Here is a 25,310-nt window from a genome sequence, read left to right as displayed (position 1 = left end):
TCTCTATTCTCTATATCATGATTGCACCACTTTTTTAATGTCTGTGAAGCACTTTGTAAACTTGAAAAAACTCAATACAAATGAAGTTAGTTAGTTACATCAGCTCATTTGCATCCACAGTCTCACCGTCGCAACCTGACCAGAGATCTGAGATAAAAATCTTTCTCAGTGACGTTACACATATTCTAATCATTTTTCTTAAGCCACTGCCCTGCCCTCTCCACATTTTGTTCTACATTAATTCAGCACTGCACAGACAGACAGACAGTGTTAGAAGCGCACAGTCACACCTGCTTGATTCAGTGTCTCTCCTCTCGCGTCCTCTTGCCAAATAGTCTCCCAGTCACTTCGAACTCTCAGTCCAGCTGATGGCAGTCGGCCAAATGGAGCCGGCCGACCCATTAAAGCTCTATCCTGTGCCATAAAGCAGAGTCTAAAACACACTCAAACCACAGGTTGACAGAGAAAATGTGTTTTACGTCCCGGTTCAGAACCCTCAGGGCGTGGATACATTAAGACACTGATGTACGGCTCTCGCAAATCAAGACTTTCAGACGTTTTTTGCTTTTTTTTCCCAAGCGTCGGCTGAATGGTGCATTAAAGTGGCCGATCATTTCTGCAGAATTCTGCCACAGTCAAGGTTTCACCATCAGAAACATACAGTTCTGTACTGTCTGTTCTGTTTAATATACAGGATACTGCATGTATGCATGGGGGCGTCACCTGCTGCACCATAGAGCTCAAACAAATGACACTTCCTGTATTATTGACTCAGTGACCAGGTGGTGAAATGCGTCTCTTATCCAGATTGTATCTAGATCTGATTTTAACCTGATTACATTTACACCTGTTATTATGTCCTGTAATAGCCAGTGTCCACTCATTTGCAAAGGTCGTTTGCTTGCTTTTCAAAGCAGCAGAAGCATCATTTACATAACAATAAAACAGATAAAATGGAAACAGAGTCTGATTGTATTGAAGTCTATGTGAAAATGTTTCTACTTCTCTCTGATTTATTACCTCAGGAAACGTTTTCCTGATGAGTTTATGTCTCAGTCTCTAGTTTCAAGTCTTCTTCAACACAACATGATGTTCAGTTTTTAAATTATGCTCCATTTAGCGGAAAATAGACCATAAAGCAGGGGATGCATTAGGGCGGGGCTACCATGTGACTGGCAAGGTTGGATGGTGATTCAGTGCCTTGCTCAAGGACACTTGCAGGTAACAATCACATTCTAACTGTGTCCTTCCCCTTGTGTCTGTGTCTCCAGGTTCATTCATGGTGGTGAATGCGTCGGGCCGCGCGTCGGGTCAGAAGGCCCACCTGTACATGCCCACCCTGAAGGAGAATGACACCCACTGCATCGACTTCCTTTACTCTCTGTCCAGCCGGGACGGAGCCAGCCCAGGCACACTCAACGTCTACATCAAGGTCTGTATGTGTGAGTGTGTGTGTGTGTGAGAGAGAGAGTGACTGACAGGGAGGGATGGATTGGCAGATTGAAGGGGCTGATAGACTGAACAGACTGGAGCAGGTAAACAAACAAACAGACCTCTGTTCTCTGTCAAGGAGTGATGAAATTAGCCCTGGGGCATTGATTCTTCAAGTAGCTAGGTGTGTGTGTGTGTGTGTGTGTGTGTGTGTGTGTGTGGGTACACAACAGTAGGGATAAAGTCAGTAAAGGTGACAATTAAAAGATGCTGAAAAGCAGTGGAGTTAATGGTCAAAATGAAACAGTAACACGAACAATGACCCTGACAGAAGCTATTGGTTAATTAACTTCTTGTTTACAGCAGTATATATAAGATAAATTAATAATTACACCATTTCTTTATTGCTTGAATATTACTTGGAAATTTCCAGTTCGACCTTGTGAAATTTGGCCAGTTATTATTTTTCATCTGTCTCTCCCTGTGTCTGCAGGTGAACGGAGGTGCTCAGGGTAACCCAGTGTGGAACGCCTCGGACACTGTCACTGAAGGCTGGGTGAAGGCTGAGCTGGCCATTTCTACCTTCTGGCCTAACTCCTATCAGGTAACACACACACACACACACACACACACACACACACACACACACACTCCATCTTTACTTGCATCAAATTCATTAGTAACAGTTCTGCAAAAGCTGACTGCAAGACATAATATGTACCAGATACTCACTGAAAACAATAGAACCTAAATTAAAATTATACAAAGAAACTGATTAGGCAAAGTTTTTTTCTATCATCCGTCTGAAGAGAGAGAGTAAAAGATTAGACTCCTCTGTTAGTGTAATTCTGACCTATAATTACGCTATAATTTGATGAGGCAGATCAGGCCAATATTTGATATTTCAGCTGTTCTACCTGTGGCTGTTTGACTTTTTAATTGCCCCCCCCCCCCCCCCCCCCCCTCAAAATTAAACATTTCACTTATGGACATGAACATTCAGCATTAGATCAGTGCCTGCGTTTGTTTCGGCCATTGATGTGTAAAAGGTACAATTAAAAGAATTTTTTTTGTTTTTTTCTTTGCTAAATTAAGAATATTCAGATGTTTTCATCAGTAATGCGGCTCTTTAGCACGGCCGCTGAGCAGAGTGTGGGGGAAATGTTGACCACTGCTTAATTGGAACAAAAAACCTAATGAGCCTAACAGTGTTTCGGAATTTCCCAAACTGTGCGATGATAAATTATCCTCATATGGAGACCAGACAAAGACAGACAGCCTCTCTTCTGAAATACCAGCATCAGCTGCAGCTACCAAGATTGTTAAAAAAAAAAAGATTTGCTGCTAGCAACATTAGCATTGTAGCTAGGTGGCCCTGTTGAGTACTGTTGAGTTCGGGAGGGACAAATACTGCACAGACCGCTGTGGAGCATGTAGCACAATACACCTGTTTTACTGCTGTTTCATGAAAATGTCTCTAGAGGTTCACAACTTTATTTTGTTTTATGAAAATGCAGCACCTTGTGTTGTGGGATATTTTAGCAAAAAGTTGTCACTGCAGGAAAAGCACATGTGTTAATCTCAATGTCCCTGTGCCCATGCCCATTACCAGGACCTGGGAGCTATATCACCCACACTGGACAGCTGCTTAGATTAAGATTAATTACATAATTTCACTGCTTTGATGTGTTGAAATGTCTGCAGTGAGCAGATGTGAATATTTAAACCATAATATTTTTTGTCCGTTGCTGCTCGTCACCTATAATACAGGATCATCCTGTACTTGAAAATAAAATACTCTAATTTGTCTCGTATTTTTATACACATCATTTAATTTATAAACTATAAATTTATAAACCTATAAATTACTATGATACTATGATAAATCAAATTAAACCAATCAGTTACAGCCTACAAGTGGATTGGAGGAGTTTATCAATGAGCAGTAGACTTGACATACACTATACAGAAAATACACTAAAATGGACCTTTATCTCTTAGAAATATGTTTCTCTCTTTAGTTTGCTAATGTTTAATTTTTTCATCAGTCATTTCTTTCAGGTGTCTGCCTTTTAATGTCAGGCATGTAAATTAGCATACAGCTAGCTGCACAGTTAGCTGCACAGTTAGCTGTAAGGAATTTGAATCAGTAATAAATCAATGCATCATAAAGAGTGTGCACCAAGTCTTACATTTTAACAATGAGAACATAAATCTGTCTCAGCTGACGATGATGCTAAATGCTAAAACTTTAGCATGCACTGTATGGTGAGTGGCAGCAGCTATAAAGATTCTTAGCTTCCAGATCTGTTGTTTCTGTGTCAGTGAAGCTTTCACACAGTGTGATATGAAAATAACACATCAGCTTTAGTTTGTTAACTGGTGTTGAAGTTGTGTTGAGTTTCACTGAACAGGTAGTGAGACGACCAAGAGGACTGCTGTTCCTTTTTTACGGAAACACAAAACTGTTGCTATTTAATGATTCTCAATTTGTGTGTGTGTGTGTGTGTGTGTTTGTGTGTGTTCAAGGTGCAGAGACATGGCCTGCTGTGTTGCTTTATTGAGATAGCACAAAAGTGACTGTGTTTTACCTAATGACTGAGCTGCGTTCAGTAAATGAAGGCACCCATGTGTTGCACACACAGATCTGAGACACAACGGTAACCGAAGTAACTTAAATGTGTGTGTATGTGTGTGTGTGTGTGTTTCCCTCCTTAATGAGGAGCCACCTCCTGTTGAGAAATGACACTTTATTTTTCTGAAAAGGACAAAAACATTGTCATTTTAAAGTATAGACCACTGTAAAGGCGAGAACAAACATTTCTTTTGAACAGGCTAAATGTTCTGCAGCTCTAATATGCAGTGTGTTGCAGTGGGTTATTGTGCATTGCACCACTTCAGGTGAATGACAACTAGGATGTTGTGTTTTTTTGAGAATTTGCGCAATAACTGAAATAACTACAAGACTACAAGGATACAGATTTAATTCATATTTTTGTGAAGACATCTGCATCGTTATCAGCATTTCAATATGTACTGCTGTAAGTAAAGTACATTTTATTCACTCAAATTGGCATCAAAAAAATTATATGAGATGCTTTCACTTTCAAAAATTAATTGTCAAAATGCTGTTGCAACAAAAAAAACTACACCAGTGTCTTTGACTTCTAGAAACTTGACATGCATGTCAGAGAGAGGGATTTATTCTGTAGGAGAGGAAGAGAGTGAAGTCTTCCCAGAAGTCTTTAGTATTCAGACTCAGTCCCAGTTTATACTGTTGAGGATCCTGACAAGTACAGCACAGAGGTATGTGTGTGTGTGTGTGTGTGTGTGTGTGTGTGTGTGTGGGTGTGGGTGTGGGTGTGTGTGTGTCTGTGTGTGTGGGTCAGGAGTGCATGGCCCCTTGACAGCTCTGCTGACTGCCTGTCACCCCTGAGAGTGAGTGTAAAGAAAATGTAAAATGAGGAAAATAGAGGAGTGACGTGATGGTGAAAGACACAAAGGAGCAATTAAAAGAAGAACTGATGGAGGAGGCAAAATGGAAACGAGGAGAGAGGTGGAAAGAAAGAAGAGAGAGGAGGAGGTGTGATTGAAAGAGAAAGGGGGGAGGGGAGGAGTGGCATATGTGGCTGGCATAAGGATGGAGACAGAAGCATGAAGGGATGAAGTGAAAAGAAGAATAGTTGCTGACTTTTAGTGGAAGATTCCCCTGGGGTTTCCATATGAGCTTCGCAGGGGCGTCAAGATGTTGCAGTCTGTGGAAGAAAGAAAGGTTTTTTTCATACTTTTACAGGAAACTGTGGCTCAACCTCTTTTTCTTTCTTTCTTTCTGTCTTTCTTTCTTTCTTTCTTTCTTTCTTTCTTTCTTTCTTTTGCTTTCTTTCTCAGGTAATATTCGAAGCGGTTTCAGTCCAAGGCCACCCGGGTTTCATCGCCATCGACGACATACGAGTCCTGGCTCACCCCTGCCGTAAGTGACTGTGTGTGTCATCCTGGTCGACCCTGTGTGACTGTGGCCCCGCCGAGCATCATCTGTTTTACAGCGATCTCACTCAAACGCTGTGTAAAGGACAGATTGTGAGGCTTGCAGACAGATTGCAGAGAAGCCAGGATGAAGGTCTAAACTCAGGCTCTTCATCAGTCAAGTCTGACAGAAACACTGTGAACTGCTTTCTGCAACACTCTGCGGCCGACTCCCCTCTTCACTCTCACTGCCTTTTGTTATTAGCTCTGTGCTGCATTTTGCTTTATACTTCAGTGCTTGTTGTTCTTACTCTCAGACAATGAGTCTTGTTATAAGTTTGAAAACTACAGGGGAGAGTTGTTAAAAATTTTGGTACATAATTTAGGACAGCATGATAATAGTAATAATGATGATAATAATAATAATAATAATAATAATGATAAAAACACCAGAAGCTCTTTTAGTTTTAATATGGAAGAAAGTAAACAAGCCATCACATTTACTCTTTCTTGTCCCATCACTTCCTGACTCTACTTTGCCGTTTGTCAGTCTGTGTTCCTGTCTTCAGTCACAGTGCAGGTACTGCTCCAGTTCAAACTCCACGTCCAGCCAAGTACAGATCAAATATCTGGACGAGTTCTCGCTCTGCCCGTTTCATGGAGGATGCATTTTGCAACAGTGGCAGAGAGTCAGGCTCAAAGCTGTAACAGTCTGGTTAACAGACTGTCATTATTTCACTTCGTGAAGTTTTGATGTTTTTAACCATTTAGATTCTGAATATGTATCAGTTTATCCAAATAATCCTGTTTGGAAATTTGCTCTGGAGTTTTCAGGGATCAGGTGAGAGCGCCGGTCATGTCAGCAGCTCCTGAGGTCACCGGCCGGTCAGTGTGCGGCGTCGTCCCGGCTGAAACATGTTATCACTGCAGAGCCTTGGCTCTTTACTGCTGCCTCTGTTTGTAGCGTTTTGATGAAATTGATAAAATTCCTTTAGGAAGATGAAATTCCATCTCTGAGTTGAAATAATATTTATTGCTGCCGGTTAGTCTGAGAAGATGAAGCTGTGGGCTTCATATCTGTGCAAATATTCAGAAATTTCAATAGAAATAAATATGTAAAAAACAAAAATGAACAGAAGCAGTGAAGTGTATCTGTCACTACCTTCACTGACAGTTCTGTTCACTCAGGTACAGGTGTGTTGAGGTGTCACCTGTGCTGAGCTGAGCTGCTGACATCAGGAAGAACGCTGCTCCCGTCTCAAGTGTCTGGACTTCTGAGTTGAACTTGTCAAGTTCAAACTTCCACGTTGGGACTCCTGAACTTGGCGAACTCTGTACTGAGAAACAGCCTCTCTTCACTTCCTTCTTTCTTTCTGTCTGTTTTTTGCTCAGCTCTTTTTTAAGGCTGGCACGAGAGGACGTAGCTCCTCTGTGCCAGTCACTAATCAGATTAGTCAAAGAGGGAGAATCAATGGTGGTAAGTGAGAGGAAGAGAGGAGAGACATTTACAATGGAAAAAAGAAAAATGAATAAGGAAACAAAAAATGTAATGATAATGTAAAGAAAGGGAGGAGAGGAAACAGAATACAAATGAAGAAGGGTTACCAAAAACACAACCTTCATATTTAATTCTTGTCATTTCCAACAACCTGACCATTAGCGTCAGCGCGAATTATCGTTGTTAAATGATCGATGCAGACTCTGTCCGGCTTATCTCTGTCTGCAGACAGTCCAAATGAAATTAACCAGTCGCAGGCTGGTCTCAATGCCAGGCCAAAGTCACCCAACGTCTGTCTGTCTGTCTCCCTGTCTGTCTCCCTGTCTGTCTCCCTGTCTGTCTCACCATCTGTCTCACCATGTGTCTCACTGTCTGAATCTCTCTCTGTCTCTTTCGGTGAAAGTGTTGTTTCTTATCACCAGCGGCATCTGCTCTTATAATCCACTATGAATTTACTGGGTCTTAATAATGAGTTGGCATCTTTGAGCGTTTGCCAGTCGCTTCAACACATGATGACAGAGCTGCTGTGAGTTCAGGAAACTTGAGGATGTGTTCAGGAAGAATTTATTTTACCTGCTTTGTCAAAAGAGACATTAAAAAAATCCCAAGCCCAGACAATTGTTCCATTTATATTATATGCCTCCAACACAATTGATTCACATTATAAATATGAGACGATGCATTGGAAATTGTCTGTGTGTGGGTGCCTGTTTATCTCCCGCATCTCCTCTTATATGAGTTTACCTGACTGTTCACACAGTGTGCGTTGTGCTGTGTGTGTTGCAGGCAAAGCGCCGCACTTCCTGCGTCTGCAGAATGTGGAGGTGAACGTGGGTCAGAACGCTACGTTTCAGTGTACCGCCGGAGGGAAATGGTCTCAGCATGATAAACTCTGGCTACAGGTTGGTACCTTCATATCAGTAAATATGTGCATTAATGATATCAGCGAGAAGCGCACAAACAGAGCTGGTGTAAAGGAAGGTCACAAAACTGTGATAACAGGAATGTAACTTGGTGTTTCAGTGGCACATTTTCAGTGTAGTTTGTGAAATACATGTTGAATCTAATGCTGCACTAGAATATCACAGTTTTATCTACGAAAAGGTCCAGTAATAATTCTACAGGTAAATATAATAAAAAGAAATATTTCTAATCATTGTAGATTTACTCACAATAACACACACTACTAAGTTGTCTGTTGACCCATATGCAAATGTAATATATGTACATATAAAATAAAGCACGTATGTAGAACATTACATATAAAACCTATTAACATATTTGAAATTGGACACATTTTCATATATTGGAAGATTATTGAGAGATTAATAAGAAAAAGCTAGTTTTTATATGTATGTGGTTTTAGTAACTTGCATATATAAATAAAATTACATATATGGTTGCAACATTCATAGTGTGTGTGTGTGTGTGTGTGTGTGGGGGGGGGGGGGGGGGGGTTATAGGGCTGTAAAGCCAGGTCATTTACAATGAAACCTGTCACTGGCTCAGCTTTTTTAATCTGTATGTGTGAAGGGCTCATTAGCCCTGGTTCACAGCAAACGTTCAGAAGTGCAGCAGAAGTGCTGTTGTTATGGTTTTCTGCAGTTTATTGTCCGCTGAGCACTGATCAGCAGCACTGTGAGTCCTATTATTATTATTATTATTATTATTATTATTATTATTATTATGAAGGACTACTGCCAGCCAAAAAAGTTGGATAAACAGGAGTAGAAAATGAATGGATGGATCTATTGATATTCTATTGAATATTTTTTAGTACAGGCTATAAAGTGATCACTTATTTATGCTATTTTATCATAGTTTTTATTATACAAATCCCCCGACTGGAGGTCTGTCAGGGAAACCATGTTCCTCCATATGAGCTGATTATACTACAGTGGTAAAAGAAGATCTGGAGATGTAGGGATTACATTCACATTGCCATAGTTTCCTGCCAGGCCTCACGTATAAAGAGGGGGGTGTTACCCTGTTGAAGTGTAATGCTGCAGTGCTCTATTACCTGTTTAAGGTCAAAGGTGAAGGGACACAATCCAGAAGCTAATCACTGCTTCTACCTCATTTCTCATGACGTCAGGGCTGAACAAGTGTCTGTTCTATCATTTGACGTGGTGTTCCCACTAAATGACTGCTCTTATCTTCCTCATGGTGCAGCAGTGGAACGGAAAGGACACAGCACTGATGGTGACCAGGGTGGTCAACCACCGGCGTTTCTCTGCGACTGTCAGCGTCGGCGACACGTCACAGCGCAGCACCAGCCGCTACCGCTGTGTCATCCGGTCGGACGGCGGGTCAGGGGTGTCCAACTACGCTGACCTCATCGTTAAAGGTTCGTTCTGCTGTTTTCTAGTTTTGCAGAGAGAACAAGTTGCAAGCAAAAGCAAAGCATTTGTGATGAATTTAAAAGAAAACAAATCTTACTGCGGCTGCAGTAAAGTAGGACAACTTCTTTAATGTAGAGACAGTGAGGAACAAGCCTGGGTTGTGTGGTCGTGTGGTTGTGTGTGTGTGTGTGTGTGTTTGGCTGTTGCTCATTAGTGCTGTGAGAAAGCTGAGGATGGAATACTGAACAGACTTCAGAGTGGTGACTAGAAGCCACAATGAGCCCCCTTTGACTCCATTTCTGTCTGTCTCTGTCAGTCCTTCAGTTCATTTTCCTCTCAAGGTTTGAGATACATATCAACAAGTTGCTTGTGTGATGTGTTTCATAAAAAAAAAAAAACTATTACAATATTTTTAGAGGTTCCAAATTCTCACTGCCACCCACAAAACCCACAAAGGTATTTTAAATTGTATTCAAGATTTACTAAAGATTTGCAAACAGTCCAAAGAAACATATTTACATGTACAAGCAACCATTTTTCAATTCCATGTAATGAGGGAGCTTTGAAAACAGTGTAGGATATTTAACAAGTGGTTAAGACATACAGTAATTTTTCTGTTAATCATAAAGAACAATCATATTAATCACAAAATAAAACTCTCTAGTCCTTTCTTTTCTTTTTTTAGATGTTTTCCTTTCGCCCCCACTCACCTCTTGTTTCCTGTGTTTATCTGTGCTGTTCTACAAATCCCCTCACTGAGGACATTCAAATCCTCTAATGCGATCTACTCAGCTCTGCGCTCACTCTAAATACTGGGCAAAAAAAAAAAAAAAAAAAGAATCTGTGATTTACCATCCCACTCTCCATCCGGTGGTTGATGTGAACAACAGGAAGTACAGTCGTGTCCTGCTGAGGAGGATGTTGATGTACTGAGGAGGCTGGGTACTGCTGTTGTAAGGCCTTTAATAGAATTATAGCATCACAGCTATCTGCTTACATTCCTTTACCTCCACCAGTCCTCTTCTGTTACACTCAGTTTCTCTTTGTCTCATCATGAAACTTCTCCCCGCATTGACGATCTTATGCTAAATCATAATAATCACTGAAAAGTCAACAGGGTTTGCTAAAAGGTTAGCCTGGTCAGGCTATCACTCACATAGTGTATGATAAAGGGTTAGAGCTAATCTGCTATTGTATGCTAACGTTTTAGCACTGCGCCTGCTATTGTTCATTGTGTTAGAACTAAGCTGCTTTCACTTAACATATTGTAAGCTAACGTGTTAGCAGTGTGCCCACTATCACTCATCATAGCGGCCCAGATCCGGCCCATACTTGGGCCACATGTTTATTTTCCTCTGGCCCAGTACACGCCCACTTCCATGGCCCGAATGTGGCCCATATACAGTATGATTTCTGGCATACACACAGAAAATCTTCTGGTTGTCAGTCAAAAGTAGAGGATAACTGCCAGAATCTGGTCAGATGTGGAAGTATATGGGTCAGAAGTTAATTTATTTTGCCTCTGTGGAGCCTCGTGTCAGTCAAAACAGTTTATTCTAAAGTTTAGCACTGAGACCGCCGTGCTAAAGTGTTGGCGCTGAGCCTTCAAGCACTCAGAACAATGCATGCTAACGTATTACAACTGACCCGCTTTCATTCAACATGCTGCGTTAGCGTCAATGCTAGCTACCTCCTCTTAAAATTTCTATAAAGAGTTAGCGTTGGACCTCCAACATGTACAGCAGAGCAGAGCAGTCGCTTTTTGTGTCTCATATTCTCTAACACATGAGAGAACCAGCAGGAAAAATAGCTCTCACAAACTTGTTCCTGTGTAAGTGCCCTTCACTAGGACAGAAGCCCCATGTGCTCAGTCACTGTGAAGCTGAGTTTATGCTCGGTTGCTTGACATTCTCCAGGGCTGTCTTTTGACAACATTGTGTTGCACCTCGACCAAAATTTCTAACTTGGGCACAGTGGTAGAAACACAGAGTTTTGTAGCATTAAAATATATCATTTTGTTTTTAACTGTTCATCATTATTTGCTGTGGACTAGCATCCTTGTTAATGATAAAATGCTTTAAGTGTGGTTAATATTGGATGTCTGACAAACACGTCTCAATGTTTTGTGTGAATTGTGTGTATTTTTATTCCCAGTAAACATAAAAACATCTTCATATGGTGCAGGGGGGATTGAACTGTGTTTGTTTTTTAATGGGATTTAAATTGCATCACTGAAATACATTTAAAAGCAGAGACCCAGTGGCCTAAATTATGTTTTCAATGCATATTCGGTATGAATTATGCTGTTAACCTTATTTGGTGTGAAGGATGTTTTAATCTGGAGGGAGGACGGAGTGTGTGTATGTGTGTGTTTGTGTGCATGTGAGTGTTTTGATTAGATGATAGTCCAGAGACTGACACTGTCATTACCATCTGTTAGCAGAACCCACAGACTGCACTCCTGAGAACGCCCAAATGTGTGTGTGTGTGTGTGTGTGTGTGTGTTGCTTACTCTGCTGAATGTGTCTTTTGGCATGTATGTGCTGCTGCGTCCTGTGTGTGTGTGTGTGTGTGTGTGTGTGTGTGTGTGTGTGTGTGTAGCTCAGGTGCTGTCAGCCATGCATTGTGCCAGGGGAGCAGCCCATGCTAACACAGTGAGCAAGACAGAACTGCAGTGTGACACACATGCACATCTATGAGCGTTCCTCCCTGAAGCCCTTTGTGTGCGCAGTGTGTGTTGCTAAATTTGTGTATAAGTGTTATCGTCCTTGCTTTGTACGTCTGTGTATTTGTGAGGCTTATTCATTCTACCCACCCAGGTGTGGTGGGATCATCTGTGTGCAGTTTAATTTGTCTCTGGGTGTGTGTATTGTGTTTTCATGTGTGAGGTGTCATGGTTATTCTGTGTCCAAATTAATTTGTGTGTGTTTCTGTGTGTTCTCCTGGGCTGCTAAGTGAAATCGGAGTTAATTAGTTGTTGTTCAGTCAGGTGTGGCCAGGGGAATCTGGAGAGAGAGAGAGAGTGTGGTGTGTGTGTGTGTCCCATGCATGCTCATGCATGCGTGCTAATCTTCAGACACGACACTGCTGGCCAGCTGAACAGATGATGTCTTCCTTGTTGACAAACTGAAAAGAAAAAATACACATTCACAATCAAGCCTCTGAGTCACAGCCTGAGTCAGATGTGTTGTGTACATTATGATCTGCCACAGTGTGTTTTTTGGTAAAGTCAGAAATTTTCTACACATGACAGCTTTAAATAAAACTATTCAATCTCAAAGAATTAGAGAACAAAACAACTTTGACAGTGTGAGAAATAACACTGCAAATCAGACGTGACAGCACAACTCGGAGTTTTGAGGAAAACAATGTTTTTGTATCATCACTTAATCCTTTTTAATGAACCTTGAGGAGAAATAAAGAATAACTTGGCAACTTACACAGGCTACAACAGTTATTTTTGTCAGTTGCTTTTAACGATTTCTTTGTATGCTGCAGAAAATCACAAATATTTCACACATGCAGACGCCTTCATCTGACAGATTCGAGAGGCCGCAGGAAAAACGGTGACGGAAGTCAAAAGGCAGAAAGCGAAGCGTATGAAAATACAATGCTTGACTTCACACCTCTACTCTGAACTTGCCGTCAGTCAGAGTCGCCTCCATCTCGTCTCCCCACTTCCTCATCCTCCCCAGTCACACCTCCGTCTCGCTTCACACCTAACTCCACAACCGCATCTTCTGAATATTACGATTTCATACAACTAAACCGCAACAGCAGAGACATTTTGTAGGAAACCTAGCTGTGACTGGATTATGTTTTCTATTAACATAATGAGGATATGCTGTTAATTTATGTATTTGGAAGATGGAAAATATGTTGATAGTGAACTGTAAAATGTTCACAGAAAACATATATGGCTGCTGATCATGCAACCACCTTCCAGCAACCCTGCTGCAAATGTAGTGCTTCATTTATTTAAAGCTCCACACAGTCTAAAGGTAGATGTCCATGTGTTTGTGATTATAAAGCAGGTCTAGGTTCTATATTAATACTGTGAAAGTATCAAAGCCTCAGAAGAGAGACTCAGATCCTCTCTTCTGATTGGCTGACTGACCTGTTCTAACTAGAGCTCCAGAGAGAAGCCTGAGAGAGGAGATGTAAAACTACACTGAGATGGTTTTTTGTTCTTAAAACCACAAATATATCTTCTGATGGATAAGTGTTAAGTAAGTGAAATCTAAAATATGTAACTTTAGCTGCATAGTAGCTGAATTTCTAGGAGACATTGCTGTCTTCTAATTTAATATTTGTTAGGACTGTCAACACTACCTCCACTCTCTCCTTTAAAAGAAGCACTAATGGCACCAACAGATATTCATGCTGTTGTGAGAGAAACATCAGTTTTACAGGATGAAGTTGGATAGAGAGACAATTATCTGCAAGAATGAAAGGAGAGGAGGGAAATTAGAAAGAGAGGAGAAGAAAATAAAACTGCTCTGAAGTAAGCCGACAAAAGAAGAGCTTTTAGTTTGACAAAGTCAGATTGTGATCAACTGGCATTTGTAATAAGATCATACACACACGCACACTCATGTAAACACACACACACACACACACAGACACAGACACAGTGTCCACTTTGATGGGATAATAAAGGATGTCCTTGAGGACACATCAGTGAAAATGACAGTCTGCCGAACACTTACACATATTCACAGATGCAGAAACGCTTGCATAAACACACACACACACACACACTCACAAATACACACAGACACGCACAGATGTTTTTCTCAGCTCTGTGCGTTTCTCATTTGTATGGCTCTTGTCGAACAGATGCAGTCAAAGCCCCAGGGCAACAAGGTCTCAACCATACCCCCGGCTGTGCTTGTGTGTGTGTGTGTGTGTGTGTGTGTGTGTGTGTGTAAGCCTGCACGCATACATGTCTGTGTCTTGGGGAGTATGAATGTGGGCTGTATTTGGGCGATGTATCTGCATTCATGTGTGCGTTGTGTTGTGTATGGGCATTTGGGCATCAGTATATGTGTGTGTGTGTGTGTGTGTGTGTGTGTGTGTGTGTGTGTGTGTGTGTGTGTGTTCTGTCTGTCAGAGATAAGACTCAGTGGGGCGTAGCAGAGATCCAGGAGAGCCACTGTCAGCCAGTGGCCTGTGGACACCATGCAGAGTGTGTGTGTGTGTGTGTGTGTGTCTGTGTTTGTGTATATGTGTGTGTGAGAGAGAGAGTTCCCCAGGAATACTGCTACATCTTTCTAAGTCTCCCTGGGTAGTCATAAAGCTGATTGTAGTCCAAGAATAAGACCCAGCAGTGCCACCGCGGTGTGTAAGTGACTGTGAGTGTGTGTTAGTGTGTGTGTGTGTGTGTGTGTGTGTGTGTGTGTGTGTGTGTGTGTGTGTGTGTGTGTGTGTCTACAGAGCTTTCTTTTCCCCAAAAGCTCATTCTTGGCGTCTTCTATGTGTCTGTTCCCAGATAAGGAAATCAATATGAGAGTGGACAGTTCAGTCCTATGTGTCAGATCTGTTGAGGCCCACTAATGCTCTGAACTCCCACTGGGTGTGAACACAACACAACCTGCAATATTTTAAAAAGACTAACTGTTCAAAAAGTGTGTTTGACTTCCAAGTGTGGAGTTTTATTCCACAATGTTAAATATTTTTAGAAAAGTAACTGTGCTATTCTTAAATGCTCCTAAAGTTCAGTCGTTTATTCAGTAATTTATCCAGTAAACGCCAACATTCAAATTATAGAAGAGCCATTTGAGGTGGATTGTGCCCTTGATCAATTAGGAGGTATTTAATTAGAGATGTCTGCAGTACCTCCACCTGCAGATAGTTGCAGTACTGAGTGAGTACAGTGTGTCTGTGAATGTGTTACTGCACTGACAGTTTGTACTGTGGAAATTTACATTGTTGACACGTAAATATGGAGGAAGTGTTTTCATATGCAAATGTAATATATGTACGTATATTGAATTTGTACCTAGTAAAATAAAAGCACATAAGTAAAAACTATCTTGACACAACTTATGTTACATAAATATAAATTCATTCATATAATTCAAAGTCTATCAGTATGTGTTGATATTGTAAACAACAGAGTCCAAAGTCTGAGACCACAGATAGACCACACACATCAGGAACTAAAATATGATAAAACCAGGGAAAAATGTTGAATCTCCAACTTGGCTTGATTGATTGCCACAAACAAAACCTCAAGTTTTTCTCATGTAATTGGACATTCCTTCAAAATAAAAGTGTGGCACAATGTCAGTTTGTGGAATGTGGATTGAAATGAAGGTGAAGAAAAAAAAACACCACAAAAACAAACACAAGATGAGACATAAAACACATGCATCAATAAATTAACTGTTCATCTTTTTGTGATACTTTCATATAAGTTTTGTTGAAGTGAAAATTTGCTCTCTGAAGGTGAAAGAAAACTTGAAAGAACCAAGAGGCTTTTCATGTGAAAAGTTGTCCAAGTTTGTTTATCTGCCTGCATCAGGAGTGTGTATCTGTGTGAGAGTGTGGGATTGGATGCATACACCTGTACTGTGTACACTCCACCTGCCTCTTTAACCAGCTCCTTAGGGCCTGCCTTAGGGGATGTGTGTGTGTATGTGTGTGTGTGAGTTTTGTCTTGTGTATGCTGGGCGGTTTGTCGTGTTATTGGTATTCCACGTCCATTGCTCTTTCAGGTGCATCGGCCTGAGCATCACCTGTGCATGCGCGTGCACATCAGAGAGAGTGGACACTTCATACAGAATATCTGAGGGCACGTTATAAGTAATGCATGAGCAGGTATAGTGAGTAGAGGAGGAGGTGGAGGGGGGGGGGGCTGGGAGGAAGTAGGAAGAGGGTCAGGAAGAGGGGAGCAGAGCCGAGAGGAAGCAGTGAGGAGGGAAAAGGTTGAATCCAAAGGCAGGTGAGGAAGAGGAAAAAGGTGAACTGAAAAAAAGGATGTAACAGGAGAGTTGTACAAAAAGTTCTAAGAAGAAGGAAGAAGAAGACAAGACATAAAAATGCGGCAAGAGAAGAAGAAGACACATCATTATGTTTGTTATACAGGTTGTTTTTCTCAACCCTCTGATACGACCCACAGCAGTGTCTCCTGAAATAGTGCCAATATGGTAGTTTACCATAAACTCGATTGTCCTGGTTACAATAATAAACACTGTACTGAGAATGGCGTGCCTACCGTCGTCGCCTTGGTTACTATAATAACAGTCATGTCTTGGTCAGGTTTAGGAAAAGATGGTGATTTGGGTTAAAATAAGTACTTCCTCAACATCAGACAATCTTTGTTGTCATGGTTACAAAAATAACAGTCAACAGTCATGGAGGTTGGAGGGTTCTTCCTGTTAAAGGGAGTTTTTCCTCCCCCCTGTCGCCAAGCACTTGCTCTTTGTGGGAACTGTTGGGTTTTTCAAAGTGAGGTCTTGACCTGACCCTGTAAAGTGCCTTGAGATAATGTATATTATGATTTGGTGCTATACAAATAAAATTGAATTGAATTGAATTGAATTGATAATAGAAACAACATAAACTGCTCCTGTCACATGGGAATCGAACACCGCTCTCCTGTGTCATATTCATCCATCCACCCCAACCTCCTCCTGACGTGGACTCTGTCGCTCAATAAACTACGTCACCGCACTTTTCCCTTTGCTCCTGTCATCATTGCTACGACCACTAGATGTCGCCTAGCAACAGAACCTGACTATGGGTCATAGTAACCTGCTGACAGACGACCTGTGGGCTCGTTTGTTACAGGAGGACGGTCTCTGAGCTTTCTACACTCAACATCCACTCCAGCTGCCTCCAGGTGACTCTGCTGCTGTTAATCAATCAGAGCAGAGATCTCGTTTCCTAGGAAACGTTGTTTGAAGTTGTAGTTTAGTTGTGTGGAAGCTGAATTTCTAGGAAACAGGGTTGAAATCAGAGGAGAATGCAGCAAAGCCAAAGCTGACAGGTTCAATCCCATCAGCAGTTTCTGTCGCTACTCACATCTCGTTGAACTGCAACCTGCTCGCTCGCCGTACGTTCAGAGTGAGGAGGAGGAAGTGTCCACCTGAGCGCCCCTGCTGCTTCCCTCCGGAGGAGCTGACAGATTTGTGACTATTTCTCATCTCATTAAAAACTGTTGAAAAACTGAGAATATTTTGGTGACGTTAAGAAGATCAGTGTCTCTCTTAGGCTCTTTCTCACTGTTGTTCCCTCAGCTTCTCCCACCTTCAGAGTTTATATCCCAGAGTTCAGACTTCCATCTGGCACGTTTATCCTCGGCAGCTTACTGTGAGCGAGCAGGTAGAAGTTTACTGTCTCGTCCACGGACATTTTGACAGGACTGATGCGGTGATGTGACACAGTTGCACAAATTTGGGGAAATAAGCTTAAAATCAAAGAAAACATCATCTCCTTATGTTGACAGTAAGTGAAAATACATATTTGTGTTCTAGTAACCTGTTCAGCTAAATACAGACACCAAGACTTTTCTGTGTTTTCATACCTTTGATTTCTGTCTCATAAAGTTTTTAAGTTCACCCAAGTACTTCACAGATTTGGAATCAGCACAAATTCAGCTCATTATATTTGTCAGTCATTAGTAATAGAGGATAGTAGCCTATAAAACTAAAGAAATACAAAAACCAAACCTTGAATTTTTACTTATTTTAAAAATAAAAACACTGTAAACCAAAATGACAAAAGAAAAGATCAACACACGTGTTTGGATTGAAGCTTGTGTGAGTTAAGTCATTTCTGTAGGACACTATTAGAGCAACTTCTCCTCAATCTGAGCTCAGAATAAAACAGTATTGTTCTCATGCTGTAGCCAAGCCTCTGAGTCAGACCCTCTGATTGGCTGTGACAGCAGCCACTGGAGCCAATAGGAGCGTCCGATTCAGTAATGCGACTCTCGACTCCGGCTTTGCATATCACGTTTAGAAAGAACTGGACTTAATAGCTATAGCCCAGATGACACAGACGGAGGAGAAGACACATCTGTCTGAATCAGGTGATGAGTTTGGTAAATTAGCAGGTGATGCTCCTGAATACATGAATGACCTCATATAACCTGAGTCTGTGGTTGGTCCACTTCAGAGAGGTCTGGGTTTGTTCTGGCTTTTCAAACAGGAGGAATAAAGGACACCAGGGTTCCTTTAAGGTGGACTGACCAACCCAGTTGTTCGTAGTTGTGTATGTTATGGCAGACATTTGTATTTGTTGTAGGAATACAGGTACAGCTGATAACACTGAGGCTGGCTTAGTTCCATCGAGGCCACGTCAGAGAGGAAATCTGAATAATACCAGGATCCTGGAAATAAAACTGAATTGAATTATTATTATAAAATTCTTAGACACATTTTTAAACAACAGAGGATGGAGGAGACGAAGGACGGTGAAGAGAAGTTTAATCTATTTTACTCTTTCAGTACTGAAAAGCTCCAGAGATCAGCTGACTTTAACATCTCATTTTGTCAAGTCAAAGCAAACCTGATGAAACATCTCTGTGTGGCGTGGACTCAGTGTGTGTGTGTGTGTGTGTGTGTGTGTGTGTGTGTGTGTGTGTGTGTAAAGAGGAAGCAGGTGTCTGCCACAATGAGTTTGCTGTGAGGAGAGTAAGGAATCAGATCTTATTTCCCATGATTCTTGGCTCCCCCTTGGGTGTAAAACAGACAGTTGGCTCCACCCACCCCCATTTTATTCTCTTTCTTTCTTTCTTTCTTTCTTTCTTTCTTTCTTTCTTTCTTTCTTTCTTTCTTCCTTTCTTCCTTCCTTCCTTCCGTCCTTTCTGTTTTAATCCTCTCCTCTGTGATTGATGCAGGCTGTGTCGTTGTGCTGTGAGTCTTTTGATTAAAGCATTCTTTGTGACCAGGCAGTGGAAAAGAAGAAAGTTCCCTGTGTGTGTGTGTGTGTGTGTGTGTGTGTGTGTGTGTGTGTGTGTGTGTTTGCTTGCTGAATTTATTACACCAAGTAACAGGCCTGAGGGAGTATGGAGTGTGTTACTCACAGGTGTATGCACACACACACACACACACACACACACACACACACACACACACACACACACACTCAGCATACTGAAAACACTCAGTCCCCAGGACTTGGAGAAAGGTGTTTATATAAGAGCAGCAGCAGCAGCAGCTGTGAACACTGACACAGAGACAGAGAGAGAGAGAGAGAGAGAGAGAGAGTCTTATTTTGTCAATGTGAAGGGAGCAAGTTCAGGTTGGAGGTGACACCACATGTGGGCGGAGGGTTCTGACTTTTAATCAACTACAACAACAGCAGCTAGAGTTTGTGCCAAACCAAAGCAAATCCTGAGAGGCTGAAATATTTTCATTGGACTTTGATAAGTCGTAACTTCTCCACGTGTGACTGGGACAATGTGAGGACAAGTCAGCAGGTTGCTCGTGCACCGAGCTGACAGGTGAGTCAACCCTCTTCTCCTCAGGTAAGAGTGCGTTGACTGAGGTGAGGTAAGAACATCCTCATGGTAAATCTGCAGCAGAGTCTTTGATGTTTGTAGCTGGAGCTTAGCCAACACAGTTCTGTTGTGGTTTCCTCAAAGCTCAAAGACAAGAACATTTAAAACACCCACCATCATTATTGACTGTTTTATTGTACTATGTGTGATACATGGGCCCCAAATGCTGAGCAACTCAATCACACAGACTGTGGTGGTTATCATTAACAGCTGACTTGATGAGCTGCACTGATCCTATCAGATCACATCAACCTGTGTGCATGTGTGGGCTTATCTGCTGGGAGATGAACTGCTGCTCAGAGAGCTGCGAAATAGACCTGGACTGTGTTACTGATAAGACAGCGACTCACAGGGAGATAAGGAGAGGAAGGAGATAAAAAACAACTAATGTGTAGAGAGAGAGAAAAAAACAGAAGCTGTTTCCAGCTCTAATAACATGCTAATTAATTACAATCAGTCCAGTTGAAGTAAAAGTGAAATAAATTGGCCTCCTGATTTACAGAAACAAACACAGGAAATGAAAACCGTTCTCCCAAAATAGATCCGTCCTTGACTTTGTCTGACGTTGGTTAAAGGACGTTACGGTTCGTTCTGATTGGTAATGATGAAGTCACCAAATTAACGGCTGAGATCTGAGAATTACTGAAAGAAAAACCCGACTTCCTGGATCAACTTTGACCCACCACTCTCAGCTCAGTTCACCTGTAAAATAAAAGATTATTACCAACATGTTGTCGTGTTCCCAGATCTCAACAGCCATGCCAGTAGAGTGTATTGTTATAACCAATGGGGCTGGGCGCTATGTCTGTGGACCCGGAGGGAACCCACACATACACGGGGAGAACATGCAAACTTCGAACCCCAAGATGGAGAGACATAGACAAGAGGGACATGAAGAACTCTCTCTCTCTCTCTCTCTCTCTCCCCAATGTCGAAACGGGACAAAAGCAGTTTTTTTCAGTGTGCGTCATTTTCACTGCAACTTATTTTCCCATCTTTTCCGCCACCCTGGAAATATCATTCCCCCCCTCTCTGATGGGCTGAGGCCTCCTGTATCTGTCTTTCCATCACTCTCTCTCTCTCTCTGTCTCTCTCTCTCTGCCTCTCTCTCTCTATCCTTGCATCTTTCTCTTTCAGAGAGCACGGCTGAGCTGAGGGAGATTTGACAGCACTTTTGGATTTGTCACACACATGTAAACAGAAATACACACCCAGAAACACACACACTATTAGGCGTGTTACAAAGTGCCAGGAGAGAAGAGCTGATAAAAAACTCACTCTTTCCCACTTTCTTCCTCATTTCTTTTTCTTTCTTTACCTCTTTTTATCCGCCTCTTCCTCTAAGTATGAAACTGTGTGTATGTGTGTGTGAGAGAGAGAGTCACTGCCAACTCTGTGCTCTCTTTGCTTTCTCTATCGCTCCCATCACCGACTTCCTTTGTTTCCCAACATAATTTCAACATCTCTGTTCTTTCTCTCCCCCTGACTTTTCTACTCTCCTTCTCCCTCCCCCGTTTCCATGAAGTACTCTTGTTCCTGGCTCCAGAGACAGATCAGTGTTCCTGATGTCTGGGGGCCCTGAGGGTTAACATGCAGATCATCTTGCATGTTACTGGCGTGTCCTTTCTAGGTGCAGCGTGTTTTCACTCAGCTGTTGGACAGAAATGTCGCCTCTGCCTCTCACTGTGATCACCACTGCAGAGCAGATGTGTTTTGTAGCCAACAATTTTGTACTTGGTGGATCAAAAAAAAAAAGTCAACACGTTGGCTTCACTCTCATCAGTTATCACTGATCATTTTCTATGAATTAGCCAAACTACATTCAGAATGGACACCTCAGCAGCTGCAGGGGTCTGAACACAAAGAGATAACAGCTGACACATCATCAAACTGAAACTAGCATATATACAGAACACACACACACACACACACACACACACACACACTCTGACTATGCTCAAACATCATGCTGGGACTGTAATACAGTGCAGTAAAAAGGTAGATCCATATACTGTGTCCCCTCAGGGTGTAGTAACACGGGCTGCTTTTGAGTGTGCGATGCGTCTTCTGACAACAAGGCCCCATGATACGCAAAATAAAACCTTTATGAGGCCAAGACTGCTGCACACACACACACACACACACACACACACACACACACACACACACACACACATACACTCACACACACACATATACACAATACTGTACATACACACAAGTCTTTATTGGCTCACAGTTACAGGGCTCTGCTCCTGCTGTATCCCATTTTAAAACATCATGAGCGCTGCTTGTTTTTACTACAGTGTGAGCGAAGCCTCTGCAGAGACTAAATGGCGTCCTGCAGCAGGACCACTCCTGCACACATCTCCTGTCCTCTGCTTCATATTCATACCAACCTTTGTGCAGATGCATCCAATGTGTTGTTGTTTTTGTTGTTTGGTGTCGTGATTTACAAAAACCACAGGCAACATCTGCAGTTATGTTCTATGTCAGGGCACCTGGGAGTTTACTATTTTACTTAAACTATTACCAAAAAATAAAACCTTTGTTGATTCAAGTTTATTGTTAAACCCCTTTTTGTCATTTAACACTTTTGCATGCCAAGCCTATTATTGTCTTTCAGAAATGTCTGGCCTTTAAAAAAAGACATTTTTATTGATTATGGTCACACAGTTGATTTTCTGTATTTTTTTGCATTTTATAAAGTCTTAAAAGAGGTAAACTGTCTGTTTATGACTGAGGTTTACCTGCAGGAGAAATGTGTGTGCATTTATGAAAATATGTCTGAGGTGACGTGCGGTGCTGTTTGTGTGTTCTCCTGATGCACAAAGAGAATGAGCATCAGCTGCCTGCAGCTGGATCTGCAGGATCATACCTACACTCGTCTAAACCTGCAGCATTAATGAGCGAGCTGAGTGCTAATACACCTTGTACACTGGTTTGAAAAGTGATGTAACTGATTTAATGAACCATGTTTGAGCCTCATGTTGCAGAGATTTAACAGTCAATGAGAAAAAAAACATATATGTCATATGGCCGAGCTATGAACTCACTGCTGTTTGAACCTTAGGGGGAAACTCTCATCACTTCATCCTCATGTTTCCCTCCTTCCTCCTTTTTCCAAGCAGCCTTTGCTCATCTGTTTTGATTTCACTTCATCCTCCTTTTCTTAGCTCTTCCATCTTTTTTCTTTTTCCTCTTTCAGCCCCTTTGACCAAATATTTCTTCCATCTTCCATCATCTCATCCCTGCAACCCCCCCTCTTTGCTCCTTCCCACAGACATCCATCTTTTTTCTTCCCTCCCTCGTTCATCCCTTCCCTCACACTTCATTAGCATCACTGTATGAAGTCCAACTGTAGTTGATTAGCAACCAGTTTGTCTGTATTTTTGTTGCTGTATCCATGTAAGGAGGTGTGTGTGTGTGTGCGGGCCAGACACAAGTTCCAAATGTGTGTATGTGCATGTTCATCAGTCTCTCTTTGTGCATGGAAGAGCAGCTTTGTGGCGTATTCACACGTGCACAACAGGTACAAATATGTGTTGTTGTGTATCTGCGCTCCTGCATGTGTGTGCTGCCCCCCCATGTCATCCTGGGTGCCAGGTTGTATGTCACTGGGTGGTCTCTGTAGCTCTCCCCTGTAAACGAGCTGGCGGAGGGAGGGATGGAGCGATGGCAGGAGGAAACAGACGGAGGGAGTAATTGAACGCTCTTGCTCTCTCTTCCTGTGGAGAAACATCAGGAGAAGTTGTTGAATATAAATGATGTAATGAAGAGTCGGGTCTGGTGGAGCAGTTGTAAAGCACAGTTAACAGGCCCCTGTTAAAGGGAAGTGTCGGGGGTTTTGCTGCAGTGTGTGTAGATAACGTTACAGACACAAACTCAGGTGTGCTCCATCAGGACCAGGTGTTATAACGACTTTGGTACCATTTGACTTTGACAGAAGTTGTGTGTTGTTAAGAAACACAGTGGTGGAGCAGATGAAACACAATAGTATCAAGTTGAATTGCTTATGTTATTTTTGTTGTACCTCCACACCAGCGACAGTCGGGGCCCGGCGTCATGTTTTCATAATTCCCAGTCCCATTCTCGTGAACGCGACATCTCTTGAGTGAGCTCCTTTAAAGAACCAATTAGTCTCTTATACAATCACTACAGTGACACTTGAAACAATAAACACAGAACTCCACAGCAGCGTGACGTATCCATGTGATATCTTGTGGGTCTGTGCCGTACGTGCTGACGCAGTTTTCCGTCCTGTGTTTCATTCGTCCCGGCTCTCCCTTCCTTTACATTGCAGTCGACCATTTTACAAATTGTGTGTTTTGGATTTTTTGGTTTTTGAGAAACACATCATCTGTGTGTGTATTAAATCCACCCTGCTTCAAAACAAATGAGGAAAATTGCAACAGAATGAGACCATTTTGCTTCCAGTGAATCAGCCTGGAAAAAGTGAAGTGCTCTTTCATTAAGGCAGAGAAGAAACCATTTACACACAGAATGAACAGAAACAGTCTAACTGAAGCCTTTGTTGGCAAAATTGTTCTCTGTGTGTCAGGATGATGAGGATAATTTAGTTTCCTCTGTATTTCTTTTAATTTTCTTTCTCTTTTTGAAGGAAACAATCTCAAGAGCAAAGGTTCATGAATATTAAGATATTTATTTTGACTGAAGGACATATGCATTCAAATTTATGCACTTTTTCTCATGCTTATTGTTTTTTACCCTCTCCTCCACTCACAAATGCACACACAGATGCAGAGACACACACATACTCACAGGCTCCGTACAGTTGAGATGGATGAGTGTGTGGTGAGTGACAGTTGATTCATCGGTCTCGCAGCCACCATACATATTCTAATGGGTCCTTGAGGAAAGTACAAAAAAAAAAACTTGCACAGTGAAATCAGGACTTTGCTTTTAGACAGCGGGAAGAGAGGGGCCATTATTCTTAGTCGGCATAACATAGCTGTCAGCCGACAAAGCACCTGCCACAGAGAAAAAAAAAGATTAATGCTGAGAGACCCCAGACTTCAGTCTTAAAATGGCTCTTTTAGTTGTTTACTGTGTGGAGTGAGAAGTTAATTTTCCAAACGCTGTGTACAATGGCCACTCCTCCATCATGCATTCATTTGTTTTTCAGCATCATAATCAGTCTATGATCATAATAACTCATTTGCTGCATGTGTATCAGTGAATAATGAACGATACTGGGGCATCTAGATGATTGAAAATAGTAATGACACTGCACTAAAGGGAATTTAATTCAATAAGCTGTAATGACAATATTTCCAGAGGCATTAAAATTATCTGCATGTGTTTCAATTGTACATTTGAATTGTTTTATCATTTCTATCACAAAATAGTTTAACAGAACAAGCAAAACGTCTTATTGTGAGACAGCGGGAAAGTGTTTGTGGTCCATCTTTGAACCTTTGGATTAATCAACTTTCTTCATGCACAGCGATTGAAAGGCTTTCATACAAGGCCAAACAAAAAAAGTCATATTTTTCATAATTCATGATTCATCTCTCACATTTCAGGAATAAATACCTGATGATCT

The 25,310-nt window shown here is 41.7% G+C and overlaps 1 protein-coding gene across 4 annotated transcripts in view; it reads left to right on the top strand.

Annotated features, from left to right (window-relative positions):
- The window catches only part of ptprt (protein tyrosine phosphatase receptor type T), a 317,399-nt gene that overhangs the window by 80,171 nt on the left and 211,918 nt on the right, over window positions 1-25,310 (top strand). For all 4 annotated transcript variants that reach the window (XM_071493994.1, XM_071493993.1, XM_071493992.1 and 1 more), the window contains exons 3-7: window positions 1,272-1,432; window positions 1,925-2,035; window positions 5,320-5,401; window positions 7,679-7,794; window positions 9,065-9,239. In XM_071493994.1, the coding sequence (XP_071350095.1) occupies window positions 1,272-1,432; window positions 1,925-2,035; window positions 5,320-5,401; window positions 7,679-7,794; window positions 9,065-9,239 (645 nt within the window). The remainder of the gene's footprint in view (window positions 1-1,271; window positions 1,433-1,924; window positions 2,036-5,319; window positions 5,402-7,678; window positions 7,795-9,064; window positions 9,240-25,310) is intronic.

Source organism: Trachinotus anak, unplaced genomic scaffold, assembly GCF_046630095.1.
Source record: "Trachinotus anak isolate AG129_WGS33_773 ecotype Australia unplaced genomic scaffold, CSIRO_AGI_Tana_v1 ptg000013l, whole genome shotgun sequence".
Lineage (NCBI taxonomy): Eukaryota > Metazoa > Chordata > Actinopteri > Carangiformes > Carangidae > Trachinotus > Trachinotus anak.
This window is presented reverse-complemented; position numbering and strand designations above follow the sequence as displayed.